The 24,017-nt window shown below is 41.7% G+C and overlaps 3 protein-coding genes and 1 long non-coding RNA gene across 7 annotated transcripts; 2 read left to right on the forward strand and 2 right to left on the reverse strand.

Annotated features, from left to right (window-relative positions):
- Positions 1–992: 992 nt before the first annotated feature.
- gmfg (glia maturation factor, gamma) lies at positions 993–3,292 on the forward strand. The gene is made up of 7 exons (NM_001040047.1): positions 993–1,039; positions 1,232–1,328; positions 1,621–1,670; positions 1,752–1,801; positions 1,902–1,984; positions 2,205–2,278; positions 3,177–3,292. The coding sequence occupies exons 1-7, from the start codon at positions 1,037–1,039 to the stop codon at positions 3,246–3,248; spliced, it is 429 nt and encodes a 142-aa protein (NP_001035136.1). The 5' UTR covers positions 993–1,036; the 3' UTR covers positions 3,249–3,292.
- Positions 3,293–3,411: 119 nt separating this feature from the next.
- paf1 (PAF1 homolog, Paf1/RNA polymerase II complex component) lies at positions 3,412–12,752 on the reverse strand. 3 transcript variants are annotated; one of them, NM_001024453.1, is given in 15 exon segments: positions 3,412–3,769; positions 4,673–5,425; positions 7,754–7,841; positions 7,942–8,047; positions 8,180–8,308; positions 8,600–8,716; positions 8,975–9,078; positions 9,634–9,702; positions 9,799–9,904; positions 9,991–10,092; positions 10,667–10,733; positions 10,945–11,066; positions 11,163–11,255; positions 12,342–12,371; positions 12,587–12,750. In NM_001024453.1, coding segments are annotated over 14 exon segments (1,512 nt in total). In that variant the 5' UTR covers positions 12,634–12,750; the 3' UTR covers positions 3,412–3,769; positions 4,673–5,093.
- Positions 12,753–15,709: 2,957 nt separating this feature from the next.
- LOC100537681 (uncharacterized) lies at positions 15,710–19,652 on the reverse strand. Its single transcript, NR_170083.1, has 4 exons — positions 19,435–19,652; positions 18,431–18,559; positions 17,524–17,568; positions 15,710–16,068 (listed from the first exon to the last, which is right to left on the reverse strand). It is a non-coding gene; the product is annotated as an uncharacterized lncRNA (long non-coding RNA).
- A 187-nt stretch (positions 19,653–19,839) lies between these two features.
- On the forward strand, positions 19,840–24,017 carry socs9 (suppressor of cytokine signaling 9). Of its 2 annotated transcripts, XM_005173430.6 has the most exons (2): positions 19,840–20,011; positions 22,051–24,017. In XM_005173430.6, the coding sequence occupies exon 2, from the start codon at positions 22,099–22,101 to the stop codon at positions 23,590–23,592; it is 1,494 nt and encodes a 497-aa protein (XP_005173487.1). In that variant the 5' UTR covers positions 19,840–20,011; positions 22,051–22,098; the 3' UTR covers positions 23,593–24,017. The 2 variants fall into 2 exon arrangements, with proteins under 2 accessions (XP_005173487.1, NP_001107273.1); NM_001113801.1 differs by lacking the exon at positions 19,840–20,011 and having other exon boundaries at positions 22,048–23,999.

Raw genomic sequence — 24,017 nt, forward strand, 5'->3', positions numbered from 1 at the left:
AGGATAACAGAGTGGAGGATAACAGAGTGGAGGATAACAGAGTCCAGGATAACAGAGTGGAGGATAACAGAGTGGAGGATAACAGAGTCCAGGATAACAGAGTGGAGGATAACAGAGTCCAGGATAACAGAGTGGAGGATAACAGAGTGGAGGATAACAGAGTCCAGGATAACAGAGTCCAGGATAACAGAGTCCAGGATAACAGAGTCCAGGATAACAAAGTCCAGGATAACAGAGTGGAGGATAACAGAGTGGAGGATAACAGAGTGGAGGATAACAGGGTGGAGGATAACAGAGTGGAGGATAACAGAGTGGAGGATAACAGAGTCGAGGATAACAGAGTCCAGGATAACAGAGTCGAGGATAACAGAGTGGAGGATAACAGAGTCCAGGATAACAGAGTGGAAGATAACAGAGTCCAGGATAACAGAGTTGAGGATAACAGAGTCGAGGATAACAGAGTGGAGGATAACAGAGTCGAGGATAACAGAGTGGAGGATAACAGGGTGGAGGATAACAGAGTCGAGGATGACAGAGTCGAGGTTAACAGGGTTAATAACAGTTCAGAGTTGACGTTTTCTTCATTGGCAGACACAGACCAATGTTTATCATTTGTTTCTTTAACTCACTAAACACAGAAAAGATGAAGATTAGTCTCAGACTGAAGATAACTGAAGCTGGATGTGTGATTCAGGCGGTGGACACAGTCAGGAATAGAGGACTGGAGAGTTCAGTTGATTTATCTTAAGCAACAGTTCTGCTCAGTGTACATGGGTCTACGAACGTCGTTGAGCAAGTGTTACCGCAGTAAGTGAGAACTCACTGTGTGTGTGTGTGTGTGTGTGTGTGTGTGTGTGTGTGTGTGTGTGTGTGTGTGTGTGTGTGTGTGTTTACAGTGCTGGAGTCACGTGTTTGACGTCAGACGCCTCAGTGAGTTTGTTCTGCATGTTCAGCATCCTGTCAGAAGAAGAAGATCAGAAGACGAACACAGAGGAAAACACTGAAGAAAACACACACACACACACACAGACTGAGGATGGTAAGAGCTGGTCGTCGTCTGATGTCTCCAGCGCTGAATCTGATCTCAGAATCCGCAGCTGCTGAAACACTTTCTGATCTGACTTCGTTAAAACAGGAAGAAGAGAATGTCAGCCATGAGCTGCACTTCCTGTGCTGTGCTGAAACTCACTGCTGTTTCTCTGTGTGTGTGTGTGTGTGTGTGTGTGTGTAGTCGAGCGCTCTGGTTGTGTGTGAGGTGGACGATGGCCTGCAGGAGAAGCTGAAGAAGTTCAGATTCCGCAAGGAGACCAGCAACGCCGCCATCCTGAGTGAGTGTGTGTGTCAGACTCTCATATGTGTGTGTGTGTGTTTGTGTCAGCCTCTAATGTGTGTATGCATGCCATACTCTGATAAGTGTGTGTGTGTGTCAGACTGATATGTGTTTAGGTATATCAGACTCTGATGTGTGTCTGAGAGTCAGATGTGTGTGTAGATGTTTGTGTCAGACTCAGATGTGTGTGTGTGTGTGTGTGCCATACACTGATATGTGCGTTTGTGTGCATTTGTGAGTGTGTTTATGTCAGACTCTGATGTGTGTGTGTGTGTGTGTTCGTTTTGTAGTGAAGATCGACATGCAGAAGCAGCTGGTGGTGCTGGAGGAGGAGTATGAGGTCAGTGTGTGTGTGCTGCACTCAAGAGGTCAGAGGTCATCTGTCTCCTCACCTGTGTGTGTGTGTGTGTGTGTGTTTCAGGACATTTCTCTGGATGAGTTGAGAGAGGAGCTTCCTGAGCGTCAGCCACGGTATCCTTCCTGCTGAATAACACACACACACATACACACAAGCCAGAATTTTAAGATGTGTGTGTTTCTTTAATCAAGGTGTGTGTGTGTATGTGTGCAGGTATATCGTGTACAGTTACAAACTGACTCACGGTGATGGTCGAGTGTCGTACCCGCTCTGCTTCATCTTCTGCAGTCCAGTGGGTAAGGACACACACACACACGCACGCACGCGCACACACACACACACACACACACACACACACACACACACACACACACACACACACACACACACACACACACACACACACACACACACACACCAAGCCTCTGCTGCTCACATTGCTGTTATTAGAGAGTGTGTGTGTGTGTGTGTGTGTGTGTGTGTGTGTGTGTGTGTGTGTGTGTGTTTGTGTTTCAGGCTGTAAACCGGAGCAGCAGATGATGTACGCCGGCAGTAAGAACAGACTGGTGCAGTCGGCGGAGCTCACCAAGGTCAATACACACACACACACACACACACACACACACATGAATGCTGGACTCTGTAGTTCCGGCAGGTTTAGAGCGCATTACAGCTCCATATCACTCCACTAACATTACACCACAGCTCTGCTAAATGCTGGATTCTGATTGGCTGATGGTCACTCTCAGGTGTTCGGTTATTGTCAGATAAATGGACAGCTAAAGTAGTTCCGGCAGGTTTAGAGCGGCTCCATATCACTCCGCTGAAGAGTTATTCACAGCTCCAGCAGTCAGAGATTACAGCAGAACACAACAGGAGATGTGGAGGACACTAGAGCCACACACAGATGCAGAATTATCCCCATTTACTAATAATTCACCGACCCGTCACCAGTTATTACTTATAAACTATATGAAACTTATAAACGATGAGAATTTTATACAAATAATGCAAAATATGTCATTTTATTGTGTATGCTTCAGAACACGAGACTCCTTAAAGACAAACGGTTACAGTAAATATTCGTCCTGCACGCTTGACTTTAATCTAATACTGATATCGCTGGCTCAGTGGTGTCACACTGTGGCCCAAAAGCAAGAAGATCGCTGGTTCGAGTCCTGGCTGGGTCAGTTGGTGTTTCTGTGTGGAGTTTGCATGTTCTCCCAGTGTTGGGTGCTCCGGTTTCCCCCACAGTCCAAACACATGCGCTATAGGGGAACTGATCAACTACACTGGCTGTAGTGTATGAGTGTGTGTGAATGAGTGTGTATGGGTGTATCCCAGTACTGGGTTGCAGCTGGAAAGGCATCCGCTATGTAAAACATATGCTTGAATAGTTGGTGGTTCATCACGCTGTGGTGACCTCTGGAATAGAGACTAGGCTACAGGAATATGATTAATACTGACATGTTTTCTGTATTTCTGCAGATTTTTGAGGTTCGCAACCCGGATGATCTGACTGAGGACTGGCTGAAGCAGAAACTCTCCTTTTTCCGCTAAACTGTGACCAAACATCATGAAATAAATCAGAATCTGCATGTGAATCTCTGTTCTGCTCTTTCAAATGTTTGATTATTCACTGTTTTCCTGAACTAAACATTAAATATTGTCTGAAGTCTCGGCGTGTTTCTGCTGATTTGAGTGAATCTAGAAGAAACTCTGATGTACCAAAATCAGTTTATTTACAATGTTTACACTGTAATGAGAGAAACAACTACAGGAAGACGCTCACGAATAAGCATTTCACTCACTCAGGCTCCGTCCAGAATCAAATAAAACAAGAAGATCAAACAGCAAATAAAAAATCTGATCTCACACTCATCCAGCACTGAAACACTGAAGGGGCAGTTCACACACAAATAACATTCACTCACTATCCACTCTCCCTCCTGTGGGGTCAAACCTTCAGCAGTTTCTTTCTTCTGTTGAACCCAAAAGAAGATATTTTGAAGAATGTTTGAAACCGGCAACCATTGACTTTCATAGCAGGTAAAACAAATACTATGTTAGTCAATGGTTACCAGTTTCCAGCATTCTTCAGAATATCTTCTTCAGTGTTCAACAGAGGAAACTCATAAAGGTGTGTGACAAGTGTATTATCAGTCAATAACGACAGAAGTGAATCTCTTTAACTGAAAATAAGGAGTTTCTTTATTCTGTTGAACAAAAAAGAAGATATTTTGAAGAATGTTTGAAACCTTTCCATAGGAAAAACAAATATTATGAAAGTCAATGGTTACCGGTTTCAGCTTCCTTCAGAATATTTTCTTTTGTGTTCAACTGAAAAAAGAAACTCCTAAAAGGAGAGTAGATTTATTTGAACATAATAAACGAGTAATACGAATAATACGTCGTAATAAAGGAGAGTGTTAAAGGGACAGTTCACTCAAAAATGAAAGTTTTCTCATTATTTACTTATATACGCTTCACTTGTCAAAAACCTGTTTGAGTTTCTTTCTTCTGTTGAACACAATTGAACATTTTTAAGAATGCTGGAAACCGGTAACCATTGACTTCCATAGTTTTTATTTTTCCTACTATTGCAGTCACTGCACAGGGTTCCAGCATTCTTCAAAATATCTTCTTTAGTGTACAACAGAAATAAAACTTAGTTTGAAACCACTTGAGGGAGAGTAAATTCTTCTGTTAAAGATTTTAAAATGCTGTAAACCTGTAACCATTGACTTTCATAGTATTTGATTTTCCTACTGTGTAAGTCAATGGTTACAGGTTTCCAGCATTCTTCAAAACATATCTTATTTTCAGTTAAAGAGATTCAATTCTGTCATTATTTACTGATAATAAACTTGTCACACACCATTCTTTTGTTGAACACAAAATGAGATATTCTGAAAAATGCAGAAAACTGGTAACCATTGACTTCCACAGTATTTGTTTTTCCTACTGTGTAAGTCTATGGTTACAGGTTTCCAGCATTCTTTGAAATCACTTATTTTGTGTTTAACAGAACTAAAACATTTTTAAATCACTAAATAAGTGAGTCAGTGTTTTTTGGTGATCTGTCGCTTTAAATAAGAGAGTTAAAGGGATAGTTCACCCAAACATTCCATCACTATTTACTCATTCACTTGTCACAAACCTGTGTAAGTTTCTTTCTTCTGTGCATCACTAAAGATATTCTGGAGAAAGCTGAAAATCTGTAACCGCTGATTTACACAGTAGGAAAAGCCCTCAATGGTTACAGGTTTATAGACATTCTTCAAAATATCTTCATTTGTGTTGAACAGAAGAAACAAACTCATAAAGGGGTCAACGTGTTTTTGTGGGTGAACTATGCCTCTGCAGGAGCAACACAGAACTGCTCTGGTGTCAGCGGTGTTGTGTTCAGTCGGAGTCGCTGGCGTCACTGGAGTCAGATGCACGCTCGCTGGCGCTATGCTGGACGCTGCTGCTGTTGCTCCGCCTCCTGGCTCCGCCCTCCTCTTCTTCCTCCTCCTCCTCTTCGCTGTCGTCATCGCTACCAAAGATCTCCTCCTCGTCACGGGCCTGCCGGTCGTCTCCGCTCTCGCTGCCGCTGCTCTTCCTCTCACGCCGCCGCTTCACGCTCTCCTCATCCTCTTCCTCTTCCTCATCTTCATCAGCAGGACGCTCCTCCTCCTCACGCTCAGACTCACTCTCAGAGTTTTCAGAGTCGCTGGGCTTCTCGCGCTCCTCGCCTGAACACAATAACAAACCCCCTTAACTATATAGACAAATATACTGACAAACATTACGACCAATAATGAAAACAATCACTGTAACTATATAGACAACTACACTAACACACACACAAACATGGAAACCAAGACTGAAACTATAGAGATGACCACAATAACTAACGGAAAACATGACTGTAACTATATAGACAACTATACAAAAACACATGAACACAGAAACTATAACTGTAACTATATAGACAACTACAATAACAAAAAACATGACTTTAACTATAATAGACAACTACGCGAACACACAGATGAACTCTGAAAGCATGACTGTAACTATATAGACAACTACAATAACAAAAAACATGACTTTAACTATAATAGACAACTACACGAACACACAGATGAACTCTGAAAGCATGACTGAAACTATATAGACAACTACAAGTAATGAAAACCATCACCGTAACTATATAGATACTGATTCTATAGAAACTGATTCTGACAACTAAATCCATCAATGTTACTATATAGACAACTACAATAAGTAACAAATCAGCGTTACTATGACTGTAACTATATAGACAACTATAACAAATAACAAAAACCATGACTGTAACTATATAGACAAACTACAATAACAGAAATCATGACTGTAACTATAGACAACTACAAGTAATAAAAACCATCACCGTAACTATATAGAAACTGATTCTATAGAAACTGATTCTGACAACTAAATGTAACTATATAGACAACTACAATAAGTAATGAAACCATGACTGTAACTGTATAGACAACTATAACAAATAATGAAAACCATCACTGTAACTATATAGACAACTACAATAACTAACAAATCATGACTGTAACTATATAGACAACTACAATAATTAAATCATGGCTGCACCTATATAGACAACTACAATAACAGAAAACATGACTGTCATTATAAAGATAACTACAATAACTAACAAATCATGGCTAACTATATAGACAACTATAATAAGTAACAAAAACCATCACTGTCAATATATAGACACTGATTCTATAGAAACTGATTCTAATAACTACAACCATCACTGTAACTATATAGACATCTACAATAACTAACAAATCATGACTGTAACTATATAGACAACTACAATAACAGAAAACATGACTGTCATTATAAAGATAACTACAATAACTAACAAATCATGGCTAACTATATAGGCAACTATAATAAGTAACAAAAACCATCACTGTCAATATATAGACACTGATTCTATAGAAACTGATTCTAATAACTACAACCATCACTGTAACTATATAGACATCTACAATAACTAACAAATCATGACTGTAACTATATAGACAACTACAATAACAGAAAGCATGACTGTAACTATATAGACAACTACACAAACACACGCACGAACATGAAAACCAAGACTGAAACTATAGAGATGACCACAATAACTAACGGAAAACATGACTGTAACTATATAGACAACTACAATAACAAAAAACATGACTGTAACTATAATAGACAACTATACGAACACACAGATGAACTCTGAAAGCATGACTGAAACTATATAGACAACTACAAGTAATGAAAACCATCACCGTAACTATAGATACTGATTCTATAGAAACTGATTCTGACAACTAAATCCATCAATGTTACTATATAGACAACTACAATAACAGAAATCGTGACTGTAACTATATAGACAACTACATTAATGAAGACCATGACTGTAACTGTATAGACAACTATAATAACAGAAATCATGATTGTAACTGTATAGACAACTACAATAATTAACAAATCATGACTGCACCTATATAGACAACTACAATAACAGAAATCATGACTGTCATTATAAAGATAACTACAATAATTAACAAATAACGATTAACTATATAGACAACTATAACATAACGAACCATGACTGTTACTATATAGACAACTACAATAACAGAAATCATGACTGTAACTACATTTGCAACTACAGTAACTAACAGACACCATGAGTTTAACAACCAACAGAAACCATGACAGTAACTAAGTAGACAATTACAGCAACTAACGAAAATTGTGACCAACTATAACAACTAACAAAAACACAACTGTTGCTATAGACAACTACAATAAGTAACGAAAACCGTGACTGTAACTACACAGGCAACAACTAACAAAAACTATGGCAGAAGCTAGCTATATAGACAACTATAATAACGAAACCATGATTGCAACATAATGAAATCTACAACTAATGAAAAGCATGACTGTATAGACAAACTATACAGACAACTATAATGACTAACAGAAACTGGTAGAATGTGTGTTACCCGAGTCCTCCTGCATGTCCTTCTCCAGGTCCAGCTCCTCCTCTTCATCCTCCGGCTCGTGGTTCTCCAGCTGAGCCTTGCGAGCCTCCTGTAACACACACGCACACACCATTCATTAGTCTGTAAATGAGAGCTGTAGATGATCACATGAGCGGTGTGTGTGTGTGTGTGTGTGTGTGTGTACTGACCTGAGCCTCCAGCTCCTTCTCATTCATATCTCTGTGTTTACACACCAGCACTGCGTTTGTGGATGACTGAGCGCCAACCTTCGCCCGCCGCTTGCTCAGACGCACCCTGAACACACACACACAAACAAACACACAAGATTACCATCAGACACGTTCATCAACACACACATGAATCCGTGATATACAGTAAGTGGGTGTGCTGATGGTGGGCGGGGCCATCAGTGTGATTGACAGGTACCTGGTCTCCAGCTCATTATAATAAACTCCATCTGCGTCTCTGAAGATGAAGAAGTAGTTCTCCTCGTATCCTTTACTGGCCTTGTTCTTCACGTTCCAGTTATACTCACGAGCAATCTTATATTCATACCTGCACACACACACACACACACACACACACACACACACACACACACACACACACACACACACACACGTTACAGACAGCCTCACACACGTCATCACAGTGGATTGTCAGTCGTGTGTGTGTGTGTGTGTGTGTGTGTGTGTGTGTGTGTGTGTGTGTGTGTGTGCAGAGTGTGTCCTCGTGAAAACTCAAACACAATCTGAATTCACCTGCTCCTATTAAACATGTATGCAGCTTTATGAAAACACTCTGTGAATCTGAACGTGTGTGTGTGTGTGTGTGTGTGTGTCTTACACTTCCTCAGGCATGTAGTCCAGCTCCTCCTCCACGTCTCTCTTGCGTTTGCGCATCGTGTCTTCATTAGGCAGGAAATACGCCACAAACTGATTCCCTTCCTCATCCATCATACCTCTGAACACACACACACACACACACACACACACACACAGCTCATTACATGTGCGCACACACAAATGCATACAGTACAGTACATGCACATACACAGATAAAGATGCGCTCGCACACACACACATGAAGGTACACAGAACTAACAACATAAAGAGAAACACACACATCATCATCATCATCATCATCATCTCACACACACACACACACACACACACACACACACACACACACACACACACACACACACACACACACACACACCTGATCATGGCCTGTGACATCATGTCCACTCCAGCCGGTGCAGACACATCTTTAGGAGCCGGATCAGAATCAAAGATGACTTGAGCACACGGATTAATCCACATCTGTGAACGACACACACACACACGCGCGCACACACGCAAACACACAGTGAGAGCTCCTTTACTATGCAGCGCTTACACTGATTTACTGACTCAACACACACACTTCTGAGCTGAATTCTAGAAACACGGTGAACTTGTCTACTGACGCATGCACGCACACACACACAAACACACACTCACACACACACCACTGCCGCAGCAGCATCTCACACACACACACACACACACACACAACACGTCATGGAGTCACAGCTAGATTATTGCTCGTCTTTTTGACATGTGTGAGTGAGTGTGAATGGAGTGTGTGTGTGTGTGTGTGTGTGTGTGTGTGTGTGTGTGTGAGCATGTGAGTATGTCTCTGAAAGAATGTGCATGTGAGTACGTTTGTGTGCGGAAGTGATTCGAGTCTTTGATTACGTGAGTGTATGACTGAGTGTGTGTTTGAATGTGAAGGTAAGTGTGTGTGAGAGTATCTGTGTGTATGTTTGCAGTGAGCATGTCTGTGATTAAGTGTTTATGAATGTGTGTGTGTGTGTGTATGTGTGTGTGTAAGACCTTGAAGTCAGGGAAGACGGGCAGCACCTCCACCGGTGTGACTCTGGGTTTGCTGTAATGCTGGGAAATCTGAAAGAATCCAACAGAGAGTGAGCTTAGAAATCAGTGTGTGTGTGTGTGTGTGTGTGTGTGTGTGTGTGTGTGTGAGTGTGTTTGTTCCCTCACTGATTTCTGAGCGTCTTCGAAGGTCTTCTCAATGGCAGCGATCTGACTGTCTCTGTCTTTATAGATCTCCTCCTCTGTGAACTGCTGCTTGACGGACACACCGATCCTACACACACACACACACACACGTTACATGACCCATGATCTGCATGTAATGTCAGAGAGGTCAAAGGTCAGACAGGTGTCACTCACTTGACTTCCACCTTCTCGTTGGAGACGCCGTATCTGTTGAACTCAGTGGAGATGTACTCCGTCTTCCTCATCCACGGCACCACCTTCGCATGCTGCTGTGACCTAAACACACACACACACACACACACACACACACATATTATATACACAAACAGGCACACATTGCACACACACGTACACACATTATATACACCACGACATACACGCACATTAAACATGCAGATGTAGATAACACACAAATGCAGACAAACACATGCAGAGATCAGAAACACACACACACACACACACACACACACACACACACACACACACACGTATTACACATCAATATTTACACACCAAAACACATGCAGATGAAGAGACACGTACTATGCACAAAACACAATACACCTATAACACACATACACACACACGCATTCATGCACACACACAAACAAACAAACATTTATACACACACACACACACACACAAACACACTCAAACATTCATACACACAGAAACAGTCATGCACGCACACACACAGGTTATACACACACACGCAAACATACATGCAAAAACACACACTCAGGTTTTATATATACATACACACAGGAACACATGGAGATGAACACACACACACACAAACACACACAAAACAGGTCAAAGGTCAGCTGATAGCTCTCTCTCTCTCTCTTACCTCTTTGAGCTGGATGGAGCCTGGATCTCCTCCTCCAGCAGCTTCTCATCAGCAGGATCCAGCAGAACTGAGACACACACACACACACACACACACACACACACACACACACACACACACACACACACAGGTCAACCGCTTTACATATTGCTGAACAGAAAAGCTCGTTAAATATTAGACGACCATTTAATATCAAAAACATTCAGACTTAAAGTTTCATGTTAAAGTGTGTGTGTGTGTGTGTGTGTGTGTGTGTGTGTGTGTGTGTGTGTTCTCACTGTTGGGGTCGATGCGGTATGTGTCTGGGTTGATGAGGTCGATGGTGACGCCCAGATCCGGCTCGGTCAGCAGCTCATGCTTGTGCTGTTTCTCCAGGGATGTGGCTTTATACTGCACAAACCTGAAACACACACACGCACACACACACAGTCACCACACAAAGCCCAGGCCTTCAGAACGCTGTGTGTGTGTGTGTGTGTGTGTGTAAGAACCCCACCTGTGCTGGTCAAACGGATAGGTGATGAACTTGGGGTCAAACGGGATGTCCGGGAGACTGTTTCCATACTTGACTCTGCACACCACACCAGACCTGCAACACGCACACACACACACACACACACACACACACACACACACACACACACACACACACACACACATACACACACATACACACACACACACACACACACACACACACACACACACACACACACACACACACACACACACACAGGGACTGAAAAAGGCATTACAGAGCTCTCCCACAGTCAGCCATTGGCCAGACAGGCAGATGGCCCCGCCCCACCCTCACACCATTGGCTGAGTCAGATGTCACTTAAACACACAATCCTGCAGCACATCACAAAAGCATGCCTCCATTATAAATCTTAGCTAAATATTGAGTAATTTTTTCAAAAATTATGTTAAAAAAAGTGCTTCTGTTTCACGACTAAAATCAAAAGATGTAATTCCCAAAACTGCCTGGGATGCGCACTCCAGAATCTGCCCGGAAGTAGAGTCATCCGAGCACTTCTCACATACTGATTTTCCAATTCTATGAATTCGGACACTACTGATTTTAGCGTGCTATATAGTATGGAAGTATGCGGTTTCGGACGCAACCCATATCGTTTACAGTCATTGGTTGTGGAGCAAAGAAATTGAATATTAAAGTAGTGAACAGTGGGCGTGGCTTGTTTTCTCTACAGCGAGCTGATTGGATGTGGTAAAGTAGGCGTTTCATTCAGAAACATTGGGAAGAAGGTTTGAGGAGAGTTATTACAACCTAACAGACTCCTCCTCCTCACCATTTGTTGTCAGTGATAACAGTGAAAGGGGCGTGGTTAAGAATGTTAGCCCCACCCCACACCTCAGACTGACGCAATCTGAGAATTTCCAGATTTCAATTTTAGATTACAAGCCGCAAACTTGTTTCTGAATGACCTGCACAGAGGAACTGTTCAGCACAGAACCAGCAATGCGAGCGAACAACATCAACAAGGCTACTTTTGATTTCATGAGTACTCTAATCGCGTATTAGTGTTCATATCGCAAAATAAATAAAGAAAAAAACTAAATAAATAAATGACAGAACATCTCGCACTGTATTTCCCCCAACATCACGCAGACGGCCTTCACTGATCAATGAGCTGAATAGCGGTGGTGAGTTTACCTCTCTGGAACAGTCCTGTGTGCTGAACTCCTGCAGAAACACACATGAACATACCATCAGGAGACATTCATAAGCGCACAGTGTCCTGTTAGACTGCTCTACATGTGTGTATATCAGCTAGCGTGCTCTTAGACAGCTCTACATGTGTGTGTGTGTGTGTGTGTGTGTGTGTGTACATCAGTTTAACTGCTCTGCTGATGATAAGAGTGCGCGCTCGCGTGTTTATTATGGTTTATTCCTCTCACCGGTGTCCGTCCTCCCGCTGCGCCTGCGTCTGTATGGTAGGAGCCATGGAGGAGCAAAAACACGCGTCCCGTCAGCACTGATGATCGATAAACAACAAAGACACACACACAAAAATGAAGACTTCTGATCAGTTTATCGACAAAACAGCGGCGCGCGAGTCTGTGTGTCACTTCCGGCCAGCAGACGAGAGCAGCAGCAGGACCCTGAGCGGCTGCCCGATCACAGCCTGAGCAAAACTCACCGCTCTGGGACTCAAAATTAAAGCGATAATCATGTATTAACACGTTCAAAAACTGTTTCCATGAAGTAGAAACTGTTTTGAGGATTTATTACATCATAGAGGCGTGTGGTTTCAGTGAGTTCGCGTAAAACTAAACCCATATGTAAACTTTTAAACATTATCAAAGTTTTGTTATTAAATCGTGGTATTATATACTTTACTCCCTATTAAAAAAATTATTATTCGAATAGAATATGAACCATAAATAAAAACATAATTTTACAGTATAATCAGAGCTGAACATTTGTTACATTTACATGATTTTCAACTAAATGGTTATAATTTATGTGTATTATATTAGTTACAACTCTTTCGTGCTGTAGTATCAACTAGGGTGAACGGATAAACTGTAATAGGTACTGTAGCGTACTTTAGTTTTTACTACAGCAAACTGTGGTGTTTTGTAGTATAATATACTGTATAGCTCTAGAAAACCACAGTAATGGCTCATTTGCTCATGTCGCTGTAGCTCTTATGTTACCATAGCGACTGTAGAATCACCACAACAGATTAATTACTGTAGTTGTCGTGTTACCATAGCAACCGTAGAATCACATCAGACCAATACTATAATTGTTACCATAGCAACTGAAGAACCACCAAAACAGATCAATTACTGTAGTTGTCATATTACCATAGCAACCATGGAATCACAACAGACCAATACTATAATTATGTTACCATAGCAACTGTAGAATTACCAAAACAGATTAGTTACTATAGTTGCTGTTACCATAGGAACTACAAAATCACCACAACAGATTAATTACCGTAGTTGTCGTGTTACCATAGCAACCATGGAATCACAACAGACCAATACTATAATTCTGTTACCATAGCAACTGTAGAATAACCAAAACAGATTAATTACTGTAGATGTTGTTACCATAGCAACTGTAGAATCAACCCCAACAGATTACTGTAGTTGTTGTTGTTACCATAGCAACTGCAGAATCACCACAACAGATAATTACTGTAATTGTTGTTGTTACCATAGCAACTGTAAAATTAACCCCAACAGATCAATCACTGTAGTTGTTGTTACCATAGCAACTGCAGAATCACAACAGATCAATTACAGTAGTTGCGTTACCATAGCAACTGCAGAATCACCACAACAAATTACTGTAGTTGTTGTCGCCATAGCAACTGTAGAATCACAACAGATTAGTTACTACAGTTGTTACTATAGCAACTGCAGAATCACCACAACAGGTTAATTACTGTAGTTGTTACTATAGCAACTGCAGAATCACCACAACAGGTTAATTACTGTAGTTGTGTTACTATAGCAACTGTAGGATCACCACAACAGATCAATTACTGTAGTTGTGTTCCTATAGCAACTGTAGAATCACCACAACAGTTTAATTACTGTACTTGTGTTACTATAGCAACTGTAGAATCACCACAACAGGTTAATTACTGTACTTGTGTTACTATAGCAACTGTAGGATCACCACAACAGATCAATTACTGTAGTTGTGTTACCATAGCAACTGTAGAATCACCACAACAGGTTAATTACTGTACTTGTGTTACTATAGCAACTGTAGAATCACCACAACAGGTTAATTACTGTACTTGTGTTACTATAGCAACTGTAGAATCACCACAACAGGTTAATTACTGTACTTGTGTTACTATAGCAACTGTAGGATCACCACAACAGATCAATTACTGTAGTTGTGTTACTATAGCAACTGTAGGATCACCACAACAGGTTAATTACTGTACTTGTGTTACTATAGCAACTGTAGAATCACCACAACAGGTTAATTACTGTACTTGTGTTACTATAGCAACTGTAGGATCACCACAACAGATCAATTACTGTAGTTGTGTTACTATAGCAACTGTAGAATCACCACAACAGGTTAATTACTGTACTTGTGTTACTATAGCAACTGTAGGATCACCACAACAGGTTAATTACTGTACTTGTGTTACTATAGCAACTGTAGGATCACCACAACAGATCAATTACTGTAGTTGTGTTACTATAGCAACTGTAGGATCACCACAACAGGTTAATTACTGTACTTGTGTTACTATAGCAACTGTAGAATCACCACAACAGGTTAATTACTGTACTTGTGTTACTATAGCAACTGTAGGATCACCACAACAGATCAATTACTGTAGTTGTGTTACTATAGCAACTGTAGGATCACCACAACAGGTTAATTACTGTACTTGTGTTACTATAGCAACTGTAGAATCACCACAACAGATCAATTACTGTAGTTGTGTTACTATAGCAACTGTAGAATCACCACAACAGGTTAATTACTGTACTTGTGTTACTATAGCAACTGTAGGATCACCACAACAGATCAATTACTGTAGTTGTGTTACCATAGCAACTGTAGAATCACCACAACAGGTTAATTACTGTACTTGTGTTACTATAGCAACTGTAGAATCACCACAACAGGTTAATTACTGTACTTGTGTTACTATAGCAACTGTAGAATCACCACAACAGGTTAATTACTGTACTTGTGTTACTATAGCAACTGTAGGATCACCACAACAGATCAATTACTGTAGTTGTGTTACTATAGCAACTGTAGGATCACCACAATTTCAGTACTTTACTATATTGTGGTTTAAAAACAGCAGAGTTTGCTATAAATGATTATAACTGTCTTATTTGTCAACACTGTGTATAAACATGAATAAAAAGAAACAATTGTTATGTGCATCTATTTTTCTGTATGCATTGTGGGTCAGAGTGTGTTGACTGAGGGTCAGTGCGAGATGAAATGATGAATGAAATGTTAAATAAATAAATAAAATCATGCTGAGCTCATGTACGTGTACAAAAAAGAAACCTGTATGAAAAGTCTGTAAAATGGCTTTTATTACACAACATCATGATGCAAAAACACACATCTGTACAAAAATAGAAAAGCAATAATTCGACAAGGATCTGTTAGTGTTTTATAGAGTGAAAGTAACAGCCGAATCTCCAACTAGTTTAACAGATTAGACAGATAAACCGTTCACACAGGTCACCAGTCTGAGTTCAGGACTACAGGATAACATCACGCCCTTCCCATCGGCCTCCTGAAACTCCTCATCGCAGACTAGCGGAGCTCCGCCCCTCACGGCAGCCCCGCCCTCATCCTCAGGCTACACCTCTCCCAACTGACGACATCACCTCCTCACGTTTGCATGTGTGTTGACAGATCAATCCTGTAACACAGCGAAGGTTCAGCAGATCAATAGTGATGATATTTACAAAGTGTCGAAAAAACTCGGCACTTCCATTTACGATTGTTTTGTGACTAAATTCATCTGAAAATTATACAAGGTCATTGCGAATGACATCTATATTGATGTTTTCAAAGTGTCTTGTGAAATGTCGACTTTCAATTTACGATTGTTTTGTGACTGAATATGTCTGAATTTCGTAGAAGGGCATTCCAAAAATCTGTGCACATGACATTATTAAATTATGACTATACGAAGAATAAATTCTGTACCTCATTAATAAAACAAAACGTTAGCGCCACATCCATGCAGATGAAAGCAAATAGCCTGACCATGCTCGAAAATAAAGTAAGCTATAGCTAGGCCCACACGCAATCTGTGCGCGCAGAATTCCGCAGATTTTTAGCCCATCATTAATTCTGTTTATTTACTTGAGTGTGTGTAAATCTAAATTTATTCAGTTTTTTAATTAATTACAGGAATATTATTGACTAATGTGAAAATGTTCATCTGATTTGTGTACAGTCATATTTTCAGTCTTTTAGTAGAGATATTATATGAGAGACTTGCTTTGTTTACCAAATAAAGTGAATCTAAATAGGATTTGCATTTTAAACATTTAAGAAAAGTAAAAAAAAAATAATACTTTTTATTTCATATTTTAAGGTTTTAGTGATGATAGTCCCAAAATTCTCAGCAGAAATGGCATAAAGTGTCTGCAGATTCTGTCTGGCCCTGGCTATAGCAGTACAGTGGGTATGGAGAGGATTCAGACATTTACACTTTTCACTTTTTGTTCTATTGCAGGCATTTGCTAAAATCAATAACGTTAATTGTTTTCTTCATCAATGTCCACAAATCACCCCATATTGACCGAAAAACAAAGAACTGATGAAACTGTTGCAGAGTTATTAATAAAGAAAAACTAAAACATCAAGTACAGGGGTATCCTGGAGGAAAACCTTCTCCTGAGTGCTCAGTCAGGACCTCCGATTGGGCCGAAGGTTTACCCATACCCGTCAACATTGGGATGTGAAAATAAGGGATACATTATAAAGGGTAAATTAAAGTTTAGCCTATTAACATTAATAGCTATTATAAAGAATTCGAATCAAGCTGTCAAATCTCATGAACCTTTTCTTCACCGTATAATGTAAACGTTCTGCTTTATCACACACACACACACACACACACACACACACACACACACACACACACACACACACACACACACACACACACACACACACACACACACGTGTTTAAACGCTTCATGATGCACGGCAGAAATTGGCGGGTTTCCTTTAGTCGTATTTTCGATTCGCAATTCAGATTTGCACGGTAATGACAACACATGTTCACACTACAGCACATTACAATGACATCAACTAGAGTTAAGATAAGATTAACTAGAGGAAGGAGAGTAATGAGGCTGACCTGCTCAGCACGTAGAGGAACTGATCCGGATCATCTGCAAACCCCCTGCACACACAACACAGATATTACACACACAAACATGCTAATCAATATAAATAAGCCTGTCTACTATCAACCAGAATTCTCAAGCGGGAGACTTTCAGTGTCACTCTGCCATAAGACAACTAATTATCCAGGTAAATACTTCAGAATAAAGGGGGGCACGGTGGCTTAGTGGTCAGCCCTGTCTCCTCACAGCAAGAAAGTTGCTGGTTTGAGCCCGGCTGGATCAGTTGGTGTTTCAGTGTGGAGTTTGCATGTTCTCCCCGTTGTGGCGTGGGTTTCCCTCACAGTCCAATCATATGCGCTATAGGGGAATTAATCATAGTCTCTGAGTGTGAATAAGTGTGTGGGTGTTTCCCAGTACTGGGCTGCAGCTGTAAAGGCATCCACTGTGTAAAACACATGCTGGAATAGTTGCCGGTTCATTCCACTGTGGCAGCCGCTAAAATAGAGACTAAGCTGAAGGAAATTAATGAATACAGTTATTTAAAGGGGCAGTTCACACTAAATACGTTGAAAAATGTTGCAAGCTTTGACTACCACAGTATTTGTTTTTCCTACTATGGAAGTCAATGGTGACAGATTTCTAACATTCTTCAAAATATCTTCTTTTGTGTTCAACAGATAAAGGAAACTCATGGAGGACCTCACTTGAGGAGGAGCAGAGAGTGAGTGAACGTTGTTTTTGAGTGAACCGCCCCTTTAAGAAATATATACGCATATGTAAAAGGGGGCGTGGTCTAGTTAGTTTCTAGGCGTGGTTTGTTTTGTGCTGCTTCACATGTCAGCATGTCGGTGTAATTTGGCTCGGTGCAGCAGTAAATGTGTTGATCGGTGTTTAATTATGGGATGTTGATGGCCTCACCCTGAGCCCCAGTGATAGAAGACCCGGTCCTGATAGTACAGACACAGAAAGAGCCACACGCTGATGGTCTCCAGCCAGAAGATGACGAAGAGAAACCACACCGAGGACAGCAGCAGCTCACACACCATCCTGACAAGAACACTGCATTATTACACATTACAACACATCTGCTTACAGGAGACCTGTTATACCATAGACAAGCGTTGAGTATTGTGTCAGATGATTCCCATCCTATCCACCACCAGTTTTGCCTTCCCCCTTCTAGTATTCCATACAGAAATCCTATTAGTAAAACAAATCGGTTTAAACTTCATTCATTCCCCCAGCGGTAAAGTTTTTCAATTTAGGGTAGAATTTGTATTGTATAATGTGCTTTGTGTATTATGTGTGACATGCTTGTATGCTGCGACCAAATTGCCTTCGGGAAATGAATAAAGACTGACTGACTGAGTCCAATCTCAGTCCTGGAGGGCCGGTGTCCTGCTGAGTTTAGCTTCAACTTGCTTCAACACACCAGCCAGGAAGCTTCTAGTATCTGGTAAGAGCTTGATTAGGGTTGGAGCTAAACTCTCCAGGACACCGGCCCTCCAGGACTGAGTTTTGACACCCCTGCCTGAAATGGTCCCCAATGCGGCCTAGACGTCCCCTGTTGGTAAGGTTTAGTACTGCACTTTTTAATGGAATAGTTTATAAATATACAAATTTATAATAGTAGAACAAAACCACATTGCTTTATTACATTACTTTTAAGTTTTTTACAACTTTTCTTCTTTAAATGCAACTTTCACTTCACAAACAATCACTAAACTAACAGAGTCTTTAACGATATTGCACGAAAATCTAAATCTATTGCACTTCAATACCCAAATATCTAATTTAAGCCGTTTGAATACCAATGCGAGCCTTTCCTTTCCATTTTCTGTCATAGTCTGAGGGAAATATCACCATCATCCTCATCAATAACACAGTAATCGATCGATCAGTTTGTTTGTTTACACACTGACCTGTCCGCGCGTCGAGTGAATCCTGAATCAGTTAGTGAATCATCTGAATCGGTACCAATCGAGTCTTGGAGTCAAACAATGCTGTGAAGATCGATCAGATCGATCGATTAACTTAATAAGCACATTTAATGCTGAAGAAACGCAGTTTACATTTAATCTGATCACGCTGAAGATCCTCTTCCGGGCATGCGCACTTGAATCTCCAGATAAAAGTCCTCATGAGGGACTCGCTTGTGAAAGGATTAAATAATAACAGAACCCATAATATACAGCAAAAACCCAGTATACATGTGGAGACAGATATATTGTATTATTCAACACGACTTTAAAAGTTTAACAATAAATAATTGTATTATCTTGACAAAGCAAAAATTAACAATAACAGCCGGAACTGGCTCTGCCGGAGGTGAAGTCATCGCTACTGTAAGCCAGGGTGGTGTGAGTTAGCTCGAGTTAAAGCGACTTTTTCGATTAAAGTTCAGTTATTATTGAACAGATTTTTTATTAAAGTCATAATCACGGCTCTGAAGTGACGCGACGTCATCGGGAGCGAGCTGGCGCGTTTCCGGCGGTGCAGGTTCGTGTTTGTGACTAATATAATCATTATTATGTTGATCATAGTTACAGTGAGCATTGTTTCCCTGTCATCACATCATTATCATAAACACAGAGCTCATTACAGACAGCGAGCAATGCACATATTGTGTTACAGGAGATTTACAGTGACATGTTCACTTGTTTTCACCGGGTTATTGCAGTTTATGTGTGATTAATAACCGAAAACCTTCACACGAGTCTCTGGAAGTGTATTTAGAAATGATTATGTGACGATTGATTAATTGTTTGTGTGTATTTATTGACCACAATGTTAATATAGACTTATTTAGACTATAGTTTTATTTATTATTCAATATATACAATCTCTTGTTGTGGTTTTATTGCTTAGTTTTAGTAATATTTTGGAGATTATTTGATATGTTCGCCAAGGTTTTGTATAGTCTTTAGTCAAAATGATCTTCATCTTAATATTTATATTTTATTTAAAGGGTCAGTTCACACACAATTTTGTGAATGTTGTAAACTGGTAACCATTGACTGCTCTGGTATTGGTTGTTCCTATTATGGAAGTCAGTGAATACAGATGTTCATTTGTGTTCAACAGTACAAAGAATCTTCTTAAAAGTTTGTAAACACTCGAGGGAGAGTTAATAGTGAGTACATTTTAATATTTGAGTGAACTGTCCCTTTAAAGCATGCATTGGTTTAATAAGTTAAATTGTTCCCTGATATCCACGCAGTAGGTATGTGGCTTCAGTAAGTTCGAACAATCCCCAGAAATGTTTTTATGTGCTCATTTATTTCTCAGTAGAATACCCCTACAGTCAGAAGCTCCTTATTGACCATATTTGGAATGGTCATGAATATTAATGAGCTCTTAGAGCTTGCTCTCTTTAAAATTAATTTAATAATTGCTCTATTGGGATGACAAATGTTACGAATGTATCGCCAAAGCCTTTATAAAGTTTACATTAAAAATAAAAGAACATACATGCATAATAAAAAAAACCACAGTAAATAGTAGTAATAGTAATAAAAAGAGATATATACATATAATAATTAACTAAAAATATAAATAATATATCATATTATTCAATATATCAATGTATTCATATATATATATCAATAAAAATAATAATATGTCAGAGTAAACTGTACATTTAACAATCAACATTTTAGGATAAAACAGTGAATTGCTCTCTTTATGTTAAGCTTACTTATAATTAACCCTGAAAGAAGAGACTGACAGAGATGTGTCATGTTGGATATTTAAGCTAAGATGTCCAAAAAAACAGAGCCAGGGATTAATATCATATATCAGATGACGTTTAATAACAAGTATTTCTGTTCCTTTACTTCAGAAAAAATGACAGTAAGAGCTGAGCGGTTCAACACCATTATTAAACCTGCACTTATACTAACCGCACACGTATATTCAGCAGTCTGTGTGTTTGTTTATTCATTACAAACATGTGCAGCAAACTTCACAATACGCATGAAAAGTTAATAAAAGATACAGTTAAACACACATTATACGTCTTCAGGGTGGAGATAAGTAACTGTTTAATCCGTATATCCAGCATTTTGCAACCTGATGCACATGTAAAGAGACGGCTCACGAAGTCTTTGCATAGCTATGCACAGAAAACAATCTTGAAAATCAAGTTGCTGGGGCTACCTTTTTAAAATAAAAGTCTTATGTACATTGCAAGGTGGGACGTGCATAATAATGATCCCCGAGTTTAACAAGATGACATAGGACATGACATAATGTAGATGCAAATCCTGAAAGCATGGCCTATGAGCACCGCCACAGTCTGCTTTGTGTTCTGATTGGCCTGTTGTCTACTGGGGTTTTACACTTGTGTACATTACATGAGAATGAGGAAACAGGGGTGTCTGAGGCTCACAGTATGTACCACACTCTGATCTCCTATTATTCCACTATGCCTAGGTATACCCAGATTTACGTTATGAGCACCTTTGACTGATAGACAAGTTTATTTCCTAAGTGATGCACACTAAATGAAGACTCTGTGCTGTTTTTGTCTTAATCAGGATGATGATTATTGGCTGGACTGAGTGAGTGTGGTCTGAAGCCTCATCATGTCTCTGCCGGAGGACACAGGGGATCGTGGAAAGGAGCGGGAGCGCGGCGCACGGCCCAAAGTGCGGCAGAGTCGCTCTGAGGAGAGGCGAGACGGAGGACGGAGAAAACCTGGACGAGGGAAGAAGAAGAGCCACCCGTCACAGGATCTGCGCCCGCTGAGTGACGGGTTTGAGTACGGAGATCTGCTGAGTGCTGATCTGCTGTCCGGCGAGGGGGCGGCGCTGTCCCAGACAGCCTCCAGCAGACCCCCGCTTGTGCCAGACCCCGGCACCAGCCGCACACTCCGACAGAAGATCCAGGACGCAGTGGGACAGTGCTTCCCCATCAAAACCCACAGCCTGAGCCCTGCGCCGGCCCCGTCCCGCAGGAAGATCCACCTCAGCGAGCTCATGCTGGACCGCTGCCCCTTCCCCGCCGGCTCCGACCTGGCTCAGAAGTGGTACTTGATAAAGCAGCACACGGCGCCGCTGGAGTGTGCGAACACCCCGGTACTGGAGTGTGTGAGCGCACCGCTGGAGTGTGTGAGTGCACCTCTGGAATGTGTAAGCGCACCGCTGGAGTGTGTGGGCGCACCTGTGGAGTGTGTGAGTGCACCGGTGCTAGAGTGTGTGAGCGCACCTCTGGAGGATGAGGAGGACCGGCTACGCGAGCGGCGCAGGATTAGCATTGAGCAGGGCGTGGAGCCGCCGCCGAACGCTCAGATACACACCTTCGAGGTCACCGCACAAATAAACCCTCTGTACAAACTGGGACCCAAACTAGCGCACGGTATGAATGAGCTAGCGGGAGACGAGCGCGCTACGCTACACCAGCTGCTCCTGCAGACCTGTCTGGACACGCTGGACGAAGTGGCGGCGTCTGCCCCCGTCTCTGTGTCCGCCGTTCCAGACGTGGAGATCTGCACTGCGGCTCCGTCCGTCATCCGATCAGAGAGTCCCAAAACACAGGATTACCAGCACCGCGTTCACACACAGATCGACTACATCCACTGCCTCGTTCCTGATTTGCTTGAGATCACGAATCTGTCGTGCTACTGGGGCGTGATGGACCGCTACGAGGCCGAGACTCTTCTGGAGGGGAAACCCGAGGGCACGTTCCTGCTGCGCGACTCTGCCCAGGAGGATTACCTGTTCTCGGTGAGCTTCCGCAGGTACGGCCGGTCTCTACACGCGCGCATCGAGCAGTGGAACCATAACTTCAGCTTCGACGTGCACGACCCGAGCGTGTTCCACGCGCCCACCGTCACCGGCCTGCTGGAGCACTACAAGGACCCGAACTCCTGCATGTTCTTCGAGCCGCTGCTGTCCAACCCGATCCACCGCACACAGCCGTTCAGCCTGCAGCGCATCTGCCGCGCCGTCATCAGCAGCCGCAGCTCGTACGACGGGATCGGGACACTGCCTCTGCCCGCCGCGCTCAAGGAGCACCTGAAGGAGTACCACTACAAGCAGCGGGTGCGCATCCGCAGACTGGACACCTGGTGGGAGTGACAGCGCTCAGGGGCAGAGCACCAGTGCCTTTACATCCGATCACAGCACACCGTCACCACTCAAGCTGAATAATCCTCCTGCTCTCCTCCAACCCTGCTCCTGGAGATCCGCCTTCCTGCAGAGTGCAGCTCCAACACACCTACCTGGAGTCTTTAGGTGCTGTCCCGCTCTTCACACTGCTTCAGGTGTGTTGGATCAGGGCTGGAGCTGAACTCTGCTGGAAGGCCTGTCTCCCTGCTGCTTTATTGTGAGTGTGTTGAGCACAAAGGAAGATGTTTTGAAGATAGCCGGGAGTAAACTGACAGTAGTGTAGTAATCAGGTGTGCTTCGCATCCACAGAATCCTCCTCTTTAGTGTTCAACAGTACAAAGACACTCTGAAAGCTTCACAATAAATGAAGGAAGAATAAACGATGAGCGGATGTT

The sequence above is a fragment of the Danio rerio genome, chromosome 15 (genome assembly GCF_049306965.1).
Source record: "Danio rerio strain Tuebingen ecotype United States chromosome 15, GRCz12tu, whole genome shotgun sequence".
In the NCBI taxonomy this organism is placed as follows: domain Eukaryota; kingdom Metazoa; phylum Chordata; class Actinopteri; order Cypriniformes; family Danionidae; genus Danio; species Danio rerio.

Coding starts and splice junctions, on each gene's coding strand:
- gmfg (NM_001040047.1), top strand. Junction 1,329..1,620: donor CAGCAACGCCGCCATCCTGA/GTGAGTGTGTGT, acceptor TTCGTTTTGTAG/TGAAGATCGACATGCAGAAG. Junction 1,802..1,901: donor CTTCCTGAGCGTCAGCCACG/GTATCCTTCCTG, acceptor GTATGTGTGCAG/GTATATCGTGTACAGTTACA.
- paf1 (XM_073923040.1), bottom strand. CDS start 12,633: ATGGCTCCTACCATACAGACGCAGGCGCAGCGGGAGGACGGACACCG. Junction 12,372..12,586: donor CAGCGGGAGGACGGACACCG/GTGAGAGGAATA, acceptor GTGTTTCTGCAG/GAGTTCAGCACACAGGACTG. Junction 10,093..10,666: donor GCTCCATCCAGCTCAAAGAG/GTAAGAGAGAGA, acceptor GTGTGTGTTTAG/GTCACAGCAGCATGCGAAGG.
- socs9 (XM_005173430.6), top strand. CDS start 22,099: ATGTCTCTGCCGGAGGACACAGGGGATCGTGGAAAGGAGCGGGAGCGC.